Genomic DNA, 15,891 nt, shown 5'->3' with positions numbered 1-15,891 from the left:
GGATATGCAGCCGATAATCAGTGGAACAGAATGAATGACTGGTAGCAATTATTCCAATGGAAAGTAACAAACCCTCCGCTGTAAGCAGGACCAGGGAACTGGGTCGTGTCTTTGCTAGTTACCTGATACTATAAGATCCCATTATGCAGGTAGGCATGCTCAGCAGACATCATGTGTTTCCTGATGCTTATTTGTCTCTTGCTTTTTGTGCTTCAGGAAAATTGGAGTGCCTTTGCGCCAGACTTCAAGGAGTTAGATGAGAATGTGGAGTATGAGGAACGGGAATCAGAGTTTGATATTGAAGATGAAGATAAGAGTGAACCGGAGCAGACTGGTAATGGGTGACAGATACTGATTTGGACTTGATAAACTACTTTTAGCTACATCAAACAGTTCAGCTCTTACCTGTGTGAGGGCGGTGGGGGATATCATATCATAAACTGATAAATTGCAGCCAAGCCTTTCTGGACAATGCAGAAGTAAAAAGAATATACATGGCACAGTATATGTCACCAACTTATATGTGGGGATCGCCCTTTGGAGGCTATGACCCATTGGGAGAAAGTGATCCCTGTTTTGCGATGGAAGGTGGGCACTGTTAGTTGGCATTTTTGTTTGGCTGTTTCATTATAGGGTCTTTGGGGATTTTCAGTTGATGGCCTGACTAATGTCTTAGCCTTTAAATCTAGCCATACACCTATGTACAACTTTGCAGGTGTTTTTTTATTTATTATTGCAGTGCACTCCAGTGCTCCAGACTAAAAAAAAATACCTAGTAGCCATTGGCTCCTGAACTGAAAAATTTAGGAGCCAAATTAAATTTTTAGTCGCCAAATCGAAACCGAATCAAAATTTTGGTATCGTGACAACGCTACGCTGATCAGATCGGCGTAGGGTTGTTTCGATACCAAAATTTTGATTCGCTTTCGTCACCATAAAAAAGTATTGCGATTCTCAATACCACGCAAAAAATAAACGCCCAAAAAAGCGTGCATTTCGCATTTTATGAAACGTTTGGCCCATAATAGAACAGTCCTATCCTATTTTTTGGGCTGACAAGGTGATTTAAAAATGGGAATCGCATGGTTTTTATTTATTTATTTCTGTTACGGCGCTCACCGCATAGGCGATAGTTTTTAATAATTTAATAGTTTGGACTTTTCGGATGCAGCGCTATGTAATATGTTTATTTATTGTTTATATATTTTATATGTAAAATTGGGAAAGGGGGGATTTAAACTTAATATTTTAGGGTACTTTAACACTAGTGTTTTTCATTTCCGGCATAGAGTTCCGTCACAGGGGCTCTATACCGGAAAAGAACTGATTTAGGTATATCCCCATGCATTCTGAATGGAGAGTAATCCGTTCAGGATGTCTTCAGTTTAGTTATTTTGACTGACCAGGCAAAAGATAAAACCGTAGCATGCTCCGGTTTTATCGCCGGCGGAAAAAACTGAAGACTTGCCTGAATACCGGATCCGGCATTTTTCCCCATAGGAATGTATTAGTGCCGGATCTGGCATTCAAAATACCAGAATGCTGGATCCGTCCTTTCAGTCTGTGCATGCGCTGACCGGTAAAAATGTGTAAAAAGATACTAGATGGATCCGTCTGTCCGCACGACAAGCGGAGAGATGGATTTGTTCTTGCAATGCATTTGTGAGATGGATCCGCATCCGGATGCATCTCACAAATGCTTTCGGTCACATGCAGATCGGCGGATCCAGTGGGCAGGTCCGACTACAGAACTGCCCGCCGGATCACACTGCTGCAAGTGTGAAAGTAGCCTTAGTGTTTTTTTTTTATTTATTTTTTTTAAATACTTTACTATTAGCCCCCTTTAGGGGCTGGGGCCCTTGTCCTATTCACCCTTAGGCCCCTTTCACATGGGCGAGATTTCTGCGCGGGTGCAATGCATGAGGTGAACGCATTGCACCCGCACTGAATCTGGACCTATTCACTTCTATGTGGCTGTACACACGAGTGGTGATTTTCACGCATCACTTGTCCGTTGCGTGAAAATCGCAGCATGCTCTATGTTGTGCGTTTTTCACGCAACGCAGGCCCCATAGAAGTTAATGGGGCTGCGTGAAAATCGCTAGCATCCGCAAGCAAGTGCAGATGCGGTGAGATTTTTCACGCATGGTTGCTAGGATGAAAGTCTATTCACTGTGTTATTTTCCCTTATAACATGGTTATAAGGGAAAATGATAGCATTCTTTAATACAGAATGCTTAGTAGAAGGTCAATTAAGGGTTATCGCAGGTCCCTGTCATAGAGGTCGCGTGTCGGCTATTTGATTCCAGCACCCGCCTCCTATATTGTATTAACAGGTCATTTATCTTCATTGTTGGCGCAGTGGCCACAGCCCCTCCTCCTCCTGTCTCTCTTATTGGCGGCGGTGGCAGCAGCAGCACAGGGGGAGGGAGAGACTCCTCCACTGCGCTGCTGAGAAGAAAATCGGCGGCATGTAAAGTGCTCACAGAGGGAGCGGACTCCCTCTGTCTCCCATCGGCACCCCACAAATGTGATGGCGGGGTGTCGTTGTGTGTGAAGGCTGGCTGGGGTCTGATGTAGGCCCATGACCAGCCTTGAGTAATTTCCAGCAGGCTGTGCCTCTCTGGTGCAGTCTGCTGGTCAATTTCAGAATAGCACTGACATTAAAATGCAATGAACTATAGGGATAGTGCATTGCATGTTAAAATCAATCAAAAAGCTGTCTGTTATAGTCCCCTATGCTTTCCAATGAAAAAAATTGCAAAAAAAAAATCTCCACCATATGTTTGGTATTGCTGCGTCCATAACGACCCAAACTACATAAATATCATGTAACTTATCCCCTACAGTCCACGCTGTAAAAAAAAAAAAAAAAGACAGAATTGCTCATTTATTCTTAGTTGCCACAGAAAAAAAAAATGTAATAACAAGCTATCAAAAGCTTCATTTGCTCCAAAATGATACCAATGAAAAATACAAGTCGTCCCACAAAAATCCAAAATGGGCTAGTCACTAAGGGGTTATAGGGGTTGTCCAAAATATTAAAAGTCCCGAACAAGCCCTAAAATTGCTTTAAATGGAAAAACCTCTTACACTTACCCTATCTCCACAGTTAGTGCGGCGCTGGTCCAGTTCTCCTGCTGCAGCAGTGACGTGCCTGGATACGGCATATGACCACTGCAGCCAATCACTGTCTGTAGTGTTGTACCGCTGAGGACATATGTTACGTGTTTTCTGCGGTCTTTTGTCATTTGGCTCTCCTGTTTTTTATTTTTTCAAATCGCAGCATTCTCTGGGGGTGGCATTTTTTCAAACGTTTTTCCATAGACTTCTGTAATGAAAACTAAAGTCGAATAAACACTACAAGTTAAAAGTTGTGTGACTGAAAAATGCATCTAGGTCATGCAATTTTTGCAGAAAAAAAAATCCTTGGATTTTGCTGCTGTGGCAGGGTGACGTCCACATCAAGGAGAATACCAGATCAGGGGAGGAGCAGAGCAAACTGGGAATGGGCGTGGCTGGGCTAAGTACCGCTTCTTGGGCTTTTTTCAAGATTATTAGCATATTTATAAAATCGTTTTTTAAGGTGCACAAATACATTTATAATGCACCTACAGGTATGCGTAAAAAGCACTCCAGGAGACCTACACCACCCTATAAGCAGTTAAATACGCTTGATGGTGGTGACAAATTCCCTTTAAACAAAAGGGCATTTTCTGATGCTCCATGAATGCTCTTTTTTTTTTTAAAGTTTATTAGCATATTTATAAAATTGTTTTTTGACAGCACAAATACATTTAGAATGCACCTACAGGTATGCTTAGAACGCACTCCAGGAGACCTACAGCACCAGATAAGCAGTTAAATGCGTTTAATGGTGGTGACACGTTCCCTTTTTAAATAAAATTTTTATGTTTGTTTGTTTGTTGTTTTTATTTGGGGTGTTTTTGTCTTCACACTGGTCACTAGGTCTAAAAATAGGTCATTATTTCCTGTTCTGTACAGGTAACTTTTCAGTAGCTATGTTATCACAGGCAGGATTTCATTGTGAAGTAACACCTTTATATTAGGGCTAAATTGATTACTCGAGTAATTCGACAAAAAAAAAATCCTCGATTCAAATTTTTTACCCTTTGTCCATTGTTTCTATAGCCTATGTAGCTGCTCTAAAGACAGGAAGTCATATCTTAGACCTAGTGGCCAGTGTAAAACTAGGATTATATACATTTCTTAAAATATAGATGAATTAAAAAAACTCAACAAAAATATAAAAACGTGTGTTTAAACAATGTCCTTTTTCTGGTGGCACATTCCCTATAAGATTGCAATAGTAGTGTAGCTGCTTGATACTGGACTGTACTGGACAGTTGGCAGAACCATGCCCTCGTCTGTGCAGCTATTGGATGATGCTCCTCCACACAGACTTGCTGCTGTGCCCTGGGTACGACTCTTGGGTTAACTTTTCTCATGATACTGGTAATACTGAGAACGCTGCCCCATTTTGGCTACATGCACACGACCGTATGTGTTTTGTGGTCTGCAAATTGTGGATCCGCAAAAAAACAGATGCCATCCGTTTTTTTTGTTTTTGTTTTGTTTTTTGCGGATCCATTGTAACAATGCCTAAAACGGACAAGAATAGGACACGTTCTACTTTTTTAGCGGGGCTACGGAACAGACATGCTGATGCGGACAGCATACGGTGTTCTGTCTGCATTTTTTGCTGACCCATTGAAATGAATGGGTTCGCATCCTATCCCCCCAAAAAACGGAACGGACACTGAAACAAACAACGTTCGTGTACATGTAGCCTTTAGTAACTACTTTCCTGTCCAAATGCAAGGTGAAGCAGTTAAAGTGGATGAGAGAGCCCTCAGTAGTATATTCAGCCAGTAGCTGGAGAGCACTGATGCGGCATGTCATCATTTTGGCAACTTGTACAGCTCAGAATTGGGGTCCATTCACATATCCGTGTGTTTTTTGCAGATCTGCAAAACACGGACATCGGCAATGTGCCTTCCGCATTTTGCTGACAGCACATCGCCGGCCCTAATAGAAAATGCCTATTCTTGTCTGCAATTGCGGACAAGAATATGGCATGTTCTATTTTTCTCGGGAACGGAAATGTGGACCCGGAAGTGCGGGTCCGGATTGGGGCCGCACATCGTGCAGCCCCATAGAAATGAGTGGGTCCGCAATTCCGCATTTTGGGGAACGGAATTGCGGATGTGTGAATGGAGCCTTATACAGCCATTTTTGCTTTGGTGTTGGAGGTATTCCTAAGTTGGGATGAATCTAGAGGTTCGAGTGGCTGCGCTATTCCGTAGTTCCCATATGAGTTAATGGAGTTACGGAAAAGGCATGGCACAGCAAGCTATACACTGTGTCCCACACGTTACAGAAGCAGCATAGCACAGTCTGCTCGGCTGCCTTCCTAGTCCCAAACCCCTCTGACTGCTGACTCCAGGTGGGAGATCATCTCAAGATGAGAATTTAAGAACTTACAGTGTACATAGCTCAATAGCTCTTTGTAATTATTTGAGGGAACAGTGTTAAAGAATCTAGTAGGTTTAGTTTATTTCTGAAAATTTGCCAAGGGTTCAAGTTCAAGATGTTCACAAGGTTGAGATTTACGTGGTTCATTATAACGTTATCTGTTTTTCTAATGTTCAGGAGGTGATGCTGCAGAAGATGAAGAAGTGGATGTGACTAGCGTGGACCGTATTGCTGCCTTTTGCAGCAGGTACCTCACTCTTTCTAACATTTATGTTGTGTGCATTCCATAATGTATGTTTCTTATATATCACGTTTTGAACTCCTAGAAAACATTGGCTACACATCTTATTAGTTTGTCGGCTGAAGTTAGTTAACCTTTTGTAAGGCGAGGACAATGTACCTCATTAATATAGTGAATGCCTAAGCTTGATTTACTCTTAAAAGGGTATTCTGGTTACATGAAATTATCCCCTATCCACAGAGTAGGATGATAACTATTAGATCGGTGGGGGTCCTACGGCTGGGACCCTTAGTGGTCACAAGAACATGAGCCCTCTACCCCTGCAGTCCCCTGAAATAAACTGAGTGGCCGGTGGGTTCATTAATTTCGATGGGAATTCCAGAGATTGTCTAGTGCGCAGAACTCCCATAGAAATTAATGGAGCGGCAGCACACATGCCCGACCAGCCACTCCGTTCATTTCAGGGATACAGGGGCCCCGTTTGTGCGTCCCAACTATAGGACCCCCACCGATCTGATAGTTATCACCTATCCTCTGGATTGGGGATAATTTAATGTAACCAAAATATCCCTTTAAGTCTGCTTTTATTATTTAGGGGGGGGGGGGGGGGGGGAATTGAGCAGGAATTGCTCTCATAATGCAAAGACTATGTACATTAACCTCATTATTTCAAGCATGTCGTACCCCATGGTTCCATTATTCTGCTTTTGTGTTTCATGGTTGCAGAGAATATGAGAGAAACTTTATTCTAGTCCTGCCTCCTGTCCCTTGATTGACATTTTAAAGCAGTGGCAACATCATTCTCTCGCCTCTCTGCATCTCGCACAGACACATTTTGTCTCCTCTGGGGCACCTGTGCAGTGAAGCTGTGCACAGTTATGGGGTGCTCCTGGTCATCCAGGATGCATGCAAACCTTACAGACGCACACTGTCCCCCTTGTATGACAAAGGCACAGAGAAGTGCTGAAGCCAGGTGCTGTACACCCAGCTTCACTGCGCACCTGCGCGAGATGTGGAGATGATGTTGCCACTGCTCGGAGACATCAATCAACAGGAAGATTCGAAGAACTTGACTTGAAGGATGCGAGAGCTGGCCTCCTAGACTTAGAAGTGCCCTTTAGGGTGGAATAAAGTTGATTTTCTCTGCAACCTGAAACACAAAAGAAGAATAACAGCACCATCGGAGACAACATGGTTGAAATAATAAGGTAATGCACATAGTTAAATGTTGAATATCTGGATGTCAGGTTCCCTTTAAAGGTTATGGATACCTTTTTGTAAAAAAAAAAAAAAAATTATATATATTTCCTTCTACAACCTGCTGGGCTTCCTATGCTCAGCAGGCTACTCTCAGTAAATTTACGGAGAATCCGTCATAACCCCTTCCATGCCGTGGTGTGTGTGTGTGTGTGTGTATATAATATATATATATATATATATATATTATATGAAAATCTGCGGCACTCCTTGAAAGATGATAAAAAATTGCTATTTATTCGCACATGTCATACAGCAACGTTTCCATTCTCTCACAGAACCTTTCTCAAGCCAAGTGACCGAAACGTTGCTGTATGACATGTGTGAATAAATAGCGAATTTTTTTTCATCTTTCAAGGAGTGCCGCGGATTTTCATTATTTGTTCATCACCCTGAATCGAGGGATTACCGCTGGCACCCATCTTTCAGTCAACAAAGGCGTGCTGCCTGGCTTTTCGCATGTGTATAGGGGTGTGTGTGTATATGTATGTGTGTGTATATATATATATATATATATATATAACATAACATATATATATAATCTCTTACCCTTTTCTGTTGGCTAGTTTCTTTAAAAACTGCACTTTTATAATATGTAAATTACCTCTCTACCAGCAAGTAGGGCGTCTACTTGCTGGTAGCCGCCGCATCCTCCTTTAAAAAAAAACGCCCCCTCCTCCTGCTGATTGACAGGGCCAGGGAGCGCTCTCCTCCTCCGACTGGTCCTGTCTGCAATTCAAATCCCGCGCCTGCACCTCATTCGGCGCTGGCGCTCTGAGAGAAGAACGTTTGCTCCCTCAGTGCGCAGGAAGCGAGCGTCCTTCTCTCAGAGCGCCAGCGCCGAATGAGGTGCAGGTGCGGGATTTGAATTGCAGACAGGACCAGTCGGAGGAGGAGAGCGCTTCCTGGCCCTGTCAATCAGCAGGAGGAGGGGGGCGTTTTTTTTTAAAGGAGGATGCGGCGGCTACCAGCAAGTAGACGCCCTACTTGCTGGTAGAGAGGTAATTTACATATTATAAAAGTGCTGTTTTTAAAGAAACTAGCCAACAGAAAAGGGTAAGAGCCCTATATATTGAAAAATCGCAGTATAAGGATTTTAATTAGCCTAAAAAAAAAACTTTTGGGTGGTGACAGAAGCCCTTTAAACTCCTTCACTGTATTTGCAGCTACCACTTCTGCAGGAAGGCTATTCCATGCATCCACAACTCGCTCAGTAAAGTAATACTTCCTGATATTACTTTTAAACCTTTGCCCCTCTATTTTAAAACGATGTCCTCTTGTAGCCGTTTTTCTTCTTTTAAATATTCTCTCCTCTCTTACCTTGTTGATTCCCTTTTATGTATTTAAACGTTTCTATCATATCCCCTCTGTCTCCTCTTTCTTCCAAGCTATACATGTTAAGGTCCTTTTAATCTTTCCTGGTAAGTTTTATCCTGCAATCCATGTACCAGTTTAGTAGCTCTTCTCTGAACTCTCTCCAAAGTATCAATATCCTTCTGGAGATATGGTCTCCAGTACTGCGCACAATACTCCACATGAGGTCTCACTAGTGCTCTGTAGAGCGGCATGAGCACCTCCCTCTTTCTACTGGTAATGCCTCTCCCTATACACCCAAGCATTCTGCTCTATGACATTGTCTGCCTACCTTTAAATCTTCTGAAATAATGCCCCTAAATCCCTTTCCTCAGATACTGAGGTTAGGACTCACTGATTTTATATTCTGCTCTTGGATTTTTACGCCCCAGGTGCATAATCTTGCACTTATCAACATTAAATTTAAGTTGCCAGATTTTTGACCATTCCTCTAGTTTTCTTAAATCCTTTTCCATTTGGTGTATCCCTCCAGGAACATTAACCCTGTTACAAATCTCGCCTTCTCCCGGATCAGTTTTTTTTTTTTTTTTTTTCTCCATGTTCACACAGCCGGAACCTTGCCTGGACAGATTCCTGGGCAGTCGCCAAAGTGTAGCCCCAAATAAAGGATAACAGTATAAGCAGATATAATCACTGCTGACAATCTTTATCAGATAGCTTGAACTCCCCAACACCGAGTTTATCCATGAAAGTTGTTTTATTCTGTAAGCCAGCTAACAGAGTACAGCGGAACAGATGGATTCCAGTATTGTGCGGTCGAAAGATGATGCTTTCATAAGTGTACATGAGAATACATGTGTACCTGTGCATATGCTGGAGCAGTATAAAGAAACATGAAGTGAGGTACACAGAAGGGGTGGAGCAATGAAATGAATCACAGTTATCACGAACAAGAAAAAACAAGTGCATTACCAAAAATGGCCACTAGTTGGGAGCATATAACCAAATATAGAATATATAAATGGTTCAATGAATTAAACTATATAGATTTTAACTGGGAGGAATAGCAGAGATCAAGCTTCTACCATATAATATATATGAGGTCCATATACCCTTCTGACTTACTTTTATATTCTCCTGCCTCTACCCCCCGTTATTGGAACGCAAATCTGGTCACATGCCTGTAAGTGCGTCACGTGGAACGCACGCCTTACTGGAAGTGGCGTCCATCTCTGCCATTTCCTCCTGTGGACCGCATGCCGGGTAACTCCGTGGCGCTCGGACAATACAACTCCTGTTGAATGCCGGCCGCATGCGGCGGAATACACCACTTCACATGAGGGTGTTTCCTTCCATATTTTGTTCCAGCATGGCCTTGCTTCCATTGAGGAGCGCACACGCACCTGCCACAAGAGTCAGGAGGCAGCCTGGACCAGCATCGGCTCCTAAGGTCCTGCCTAGCCCAACATATGAGTGATGGCGATAGACCCCAGCAGGTATGTGCCACATAACTCTCCAGAGCATCTCTGGGACTTCCAAGCTATGGGCAGAACCTGAAAGAAAACTGCAGGTCTCCTGCTCCAGGAACAGGAAACCACACTGAGATGGGAGAGAGGCTCCACCTTTTTTATTCTGCAGGTTTCCTGTCCCTGGGGGCAGATCCTCTCTCTGGGGTGCTGTCGTGGGGGAAGGTAAGAGTGTCCTAAGGGATCAAAAAAACGTCCCCTTTAGACCTACGGCCAAGGGGTTTGTCTCATAAGAATGTCCCTCAAGTAGAATGACTGTGGTAAGCAGTGACATGGAGAGGAGGACCTTAAGCTCCATAACAAGAGAAGAGAGAAGCCGTCTGATACCTATGGAAGGCTGCCTGAAATGGCAGACCTAACCGGAAGCTAAAAAAAAAAATACCAAGGCCATGGGAACAGGTAGAAGCAACATACATGTCTGAAAACTTAAAAGGGGTCCTTAACCTTTAAATCATTACTTTACCGGATCTTAGCATATACTTACAATTTCTGTCCGTATTGATCAGACACCTCTCCTTGTGCCCAACTTTTTTTTTTAAAGGGAACCTGTCAGCCACAAAAGCCGTCCCGAACTGCCAGCAGTACCTTCAAGTAGCCGGCAGTGAGTTTCGAATTATGATTTTCTTACTGCATTCAGATGAGGCAGAAGTATGAAAAACGTTCTTTTATCCTCCATCCGCGCTATTTTCCAGTCAGGCTTGAAGTTAAGGGGGAAGCGGCCTCCTTGCTTCAAGTCAAGGTATCCCACCCACCCCTTCCCTGCCCCTTCGCTGTGACTGACGGCGCTTATGCCCGACGGCTGGCTGGCTTTGCCGAACAGCCAGCTGTCAGTCACAGGAGAAGAGGCAGGGAAGGGGGTGCAGTTACCTTGACTTGAAGCAAGGAGGTTGCTGCCCCCTTGACTTCAAGCCTGACTGGAAAATAGCGCGGACGGAGGGTAAAAGAACGTTTTTCATACTTCTGCCTCATCTGAATGCAGCAAGAAAATCATCATTTGAAACTCACTGCCGGCTATTTGAAGTTACTGCTGGCGGCTTTTGCCACTGATAGGTTCCCTTTAAAACTATGGGGGAGATATATCCCCCTACACCCAGTATTTGCACATTGATCTTGATAAATCAGGGCTTTTGTTCTTTATCTGAAACTCCTCAATGATTTAGAAAAAAAAACATGTTCCTAAAATGAGAGAACCTGCTCCCGTTTTCTGCTGCATGTGGCATGAAACTGATAGGTTCCTTTTATAGTAGGGGATATGGTATAAATATAGTGGCTACTTTGTTAAAGTAAAAACTATTTTTGTACCGTGTTACCCATTAAGTAAAAAATATTAAAAATGATATTCCCCAATTGTTGATACCTTGGCTAACTGAAAAGATAACACAACTCTAAATTTTCTTGAATACTCAGACCTCTTCCTCAGGCATCAATTACAACCGTATCTGAAGTATGTACATATTTTATACACTAAATTACATGGGAATAATGGGGTAGATTAGACAAGTGATGTAAAGCAGGCCAGTATGAGTGGAGGAGTAAACAGTTGTAGCAGTAAATTATTTTAGCAATTCTAGATGAGTGGGGAAGTTTTACCTTCCTCTAGATATCCAATCAATGAATGTGATGAGCCAAAGAGGTCTGAGGGACAGATTCCCTAAGAGATGTAGAAGGACATAAATCTATTTAAATCAGATAATTTTTATTAGATTTTTTTGAAAATCACAAAAATACAAAGGAAAATAGTCTGCACAGTATACATGCAACAGTTGATGACAAAAATACCATAGCATTACAAGATCGGACAAATAGTTACTTTCATGAGTATCCCAAGTTACATCAACCATGGTACAAGAAGTACATAAAATCACGTAATCTAGTTACACAGTATACCTGGTACAGAACCGCATTTCCCATCCAATAATTTATAAACATAAGACCATCCCTCCCTACCCAACTAAAGCCCACTACCCCCCCACCCCGAGCGATGGAGCGGATCCGAACTCCAAAATTGGTCGTCCTATTAACATATCAAAGGCATAGCCATTGGTGTACTCCTATCTGTTTAGCAGACCTCTTCACACCCGACCTACATAGCACTATACACCGTCATACAGCATACGTCATAGTCCAACTACGAGGAGAGGCTAAACCGGGCACTGTATCCTACATTTCTCTCAGTTATCCCATATTTTGTTAAACTGTACAACACCGTTTCTTTTAACATACACACCTTTCTCTAAGCGTATTATATCTGACATTCTATTGAGGAATTCTCCCCTAGTCGGAGATTGAGGTCTAAGCCAAAATCTAGCTATTAGTTTCCTAGCTTGAAATAGCAGACGCTGTACTCCCAGACGGTGATGCCGATCTTTGATGTCTACTATCCTGGCCACACATGTTCTCGGTCCAGGCGGAACCGCAATATTATATGCGTCTTCTATTAGGGCCAGATCCGCGGACCAAAAGTTCCGGAGCTCTGCACAATCCCAGAACATGTGTAACAAGGATGCCGGGCCCCTGCCACATCTAGGACAATCCGCATATTCCCGAACACCTATCTGGCATAAAAACTCTGGCGTCCTATGCACCCGGTGTATTAAAAACAGCTGGGACATACGCTGCCCCTCACAAACTGACAGTTGTGGAGTGAGCGCTAAGAGCGAATTCCACTGCTCTTCTGAGATCGGCCCGACCTCCCTTTCCCATTTAGATTTGACTGCTAAAACCTCTTGTTTCAGTGATTTCACATACAAGTTCCTGTAGGTAGATGATATCAGACCACTCGAACTGATTGTGAGAAGTTGCTGAAACAACGGGACCATAGTGCATTTCAACTACACGGATTTAGCCTGTGTCTGAAAGGCATGATGAAGTTGTAGAAATTGATAGAAGGCCGTGTGTGGGAGACCAAGTTCAGTTCTCAACTGCTCAAAGGACTTAAAAACATCAGCACTCTGTAGTTGACATAAATATCTCACTCCTTTGCGCTCCCAGGGTGAAAAGCCATCTAACTGGAACAGTTCAGGGAGGTGCGGATTTCTCCAAATAGGGGAAAACTGCGTAAAACCCCTTTACTGATAACGGCGCCCGGCATTTTTGCTAAACCTTGTGCATCATAAAAAGTGTGGGGTGCCCCGACAGCTTACCAACAATTCCGCTATTTTCGAATAAAGCCACCGGAGAACTGTGCCCAATAATGTGTGCCACCAATCTAGCTGAGGCAACGTCTCCAGGAGTCCTCTCCCTTCCCCTCAACTGTTGCAGCTGGGCCGAGATGTAATAAAGCCATGCATTCGGTACTGATAACCCTCCCTCCTCTTTCCCTCTCTGCAGAGTGTCCAGTCTAATCCGCGCCTTTTTATAGCGCCAAATCAAATCCCTAAACAACCTATCAATTTTTATGAATATTCTGTGGGGAATTATGCAGTATATACATGAGTTTGAGCATGAGAATCATTTTAAGAAGGTTACTCCTCCCAATTTCAGATAGCGGCAACTTGCACCAAGCCTTTATCTTATCCAGCATTGCGATTAAGAGCGGCTCCACATTCAGTTTAATATAACTGTTAGAATTTGCTGTAACCATTCTCCCCAGATATTTGACCTGATGCGCAATTTGCAATGGACAAGAGTTTGGGATAAGTTATAGCAGATTCATCTAGCGGTAGGAGAGTGGACTTATCCCAGTTGATACGGAGACCAGACCTATCACCAAACTCCCGTATAAGTGTCATGACAGGACCTAAAGACTGTTCCACATTACCCAAATAAATTAACATGTCATCAGCGTAAAGGGACACCCTCTCCTCCCATGTACCACAGGGAAACCCTACAATCTTATAAGATGAGTGCAACAAGCAGGCAAGCGGCTCAATTGCAATAGCAAACAAAAGGGGGAATAATGGACATCCCTGACGGGTTCCTCTTCCCAATCTGAATGACTTTGATGTTCCCCCATTCGCCCGTATCCTGTCCTTCTTAGATTTCAAATTCCTTTTTAATATCAAGACTTTCAGGTCTATGATGTTGTGTTCATGGCTGCAAAAGTATTTTGGTATAGATGGGAGTTCATTTTTGTTCTAAGCTTTTGACCAGTTTCACTGGCATAGAGGCCCCAGTTGTACATTTGGTACATACAACCATAGAGACCACATTTGGTGTGGCACAGGTGAAGTTACCTGAGATCTTGTAGTTCTGATGTGTTTTGGGATCTTTTATTAGTGGCTACACTGTTATTCCACATGGTGGTTATCTACCCCAAGTTGCATTCTTTGTGAAGTGGATAAGCTTGTGACATGGTGTACCATGGTGATTATTTTTAGGTTTTCTGAGGATATACAGCATCCAGTTTAGTGCATTTTTCTAGAATTCTTTTTTTTTTGTTGTTGTTTTTTTTTTTAAGTCTGCAACTCTTTTTTTTTTTTGTAGAAACCTTGCAGAAAACTAGACAAGATGGCCATGTCTCATTTTTCTCCACTATTCTGGCTGTAGGGATTTGTCAAGAAAGTGACGCATTCTGTACTGTGAAATGACGCCAGAAAGTTGTCATAACTGTGTGGACAGATATGTATTATTGTCTTTTGACTTCTGCTTCTTTTTTTTTTTTTCCAGTGATGAAGAATTAGAAGATTCAAAAGCACTTTTATACCTACCTATTGCACCAGAAGTAGAGGATCCAGAGGAAAATCCCTATGGGCCACCTCCAGACGCCGGTCAAATGTCACTCACAGAGGATGGGGCGGGAACAGAGAAGAAACGGCAGGCCTCTTCAGATGGTGTACAGCCCCCAAAGAAGAAACCAAAGACCACAATGGTTGAGTTACAAGGAGTTCCCAGTGATGGTAAGTGCGTGATTCTCTTTTGCCAAAAACATACAGTTGTGTGATTTCCCAGATATTGTTAGTGATTGCTCAAACAAAATGTCAAATACATGGTTAATATGTTTTATCTTCAGCATGTTTTGTTATGGATTTGGTTTTATTGATTTGCTAAAAAAAAAAAAACTCATTTGTCTTCCTTGATTTTGGTGACTTGGTCAGTATGGTGTATTTTAATCGTATTTAGTGGGAAAGTGGGGCTTTGGACAAATCTGCTTCTATCTTTCGTCATAGCTGCTTTCTTAAAAACTGGTAATAGATTGTTGTTTTTTTTTCCCAGCGCCAGGTCTAGAATAGTAATATTAACAAGACACTGTTAAAAATTGGCGATCAGTCTTTCTTTATTAAATATGAAATTGAACAATTGTCTACACGACCCAGATAAGGCGGCTTCCACATCACTGTTAATGATCTGCATTGTTCCACTCCAAGCAGAGACTTAAATAATGGAAGTTTCAGATCCCTCGCTTAATTTAATGTGACAGCACCAGAAGGATCCCATTGAGAAGTTGCCATAGTAACTGGACTGCTCCCGTGATCATTGTAGTGGGAGAGCCGCTCAACCGCTGGGAGCAATATGCTCCTGGTAAATGTCTGAGATGTAGTAGTTACAGTTGACCATGGCATCAGAGGGGTTAAAAGTCTGTGATGAGGGTTGTCTCCAACCATGAACCCTGTTATTGGTTGTCTGCTGTGTAAAATAGCAGGTACCCAGCAGCTATGGTGGTCGATCAGGTTCTGTGCAGATGCTATCTTTAAAGACTTGACATCCACTGTACATGTACAGTAGATGTGGGAAAGAGGTTAAAGGGGTTTTCTCAGATTTTCTATTTTTTTTAATCTTTTTTTACTAATGACCTATCCTCTGGATAGGTCATCAGTATCTGATTGTCTGGGGTCCCAGGTGTCAGACCCCCACCAATCAGCTGTTTGAGAAGACACTGGGGCTCGCACTAGCGCCATGGCCTCTCTCTGCTTTTCGCAGGCTGAGTGACTCGTTCATTTATCGGGCTACGTCTACACAACGACATTTGTCGCGTGACAGATAGGGCACAACTACACTGCAACATTTTGTTACACCAATGTTGCGCGACAATTTTTATAATGGCAGACTATGGTGTCGCACTGCAACATACTGCCACATACAACATCTCGAATGGATTTTCTGAGACTGTTGCGTCGC

General features: G+C 42.8%; 1 protein-coding gene across 2 annotated transcripts in view; it reads left to right on the top strand.

Annotated features, from left to right (window-relative positions):
• RBBP5 (RB binding protein 5, histone lysine methyltransferase complex subunit) overlaps positions 1–15,891 on the top strand; it is a 49,649-nt gene that overhangs the window by 28,097 nt on the left and 5,661 nt on the right. For both annotated transcript variants that reach the window (XM_044288415.1, XM_044288414.1), the window contains exons 10-12: positions 217–334; positions 5,674–5,743; positions 14,443–14,672. In XM_044288415.1, the coding sequence (XP_044144350.1) occupies positions 217–334; positions 5,674–5,743; positions 14,443–14,672 (418 nt within the window). The remainder of the gene's footprint in view (positions 1–216; positions 335–5,673; positions 5,744–14,442; positions 14,673–15,891) is intronic.

This window comes from Bufo gargarizans, chromosome 3, assembly GCF_014858855.1.
Source record: "Bufo gargarizans isolate SCDJY-AF-19 chromosome 3, ASM1485885v1, whole genome shotgun sequence".
NCBI lineage: Eukaryota > Metazoa > Chordata > Amphibia > Anura > Bufonidae > Bufo > Bufo gargarizans.
This window is presented reverse-complemented; position numbering and strand designations above follow the sequence as displayed.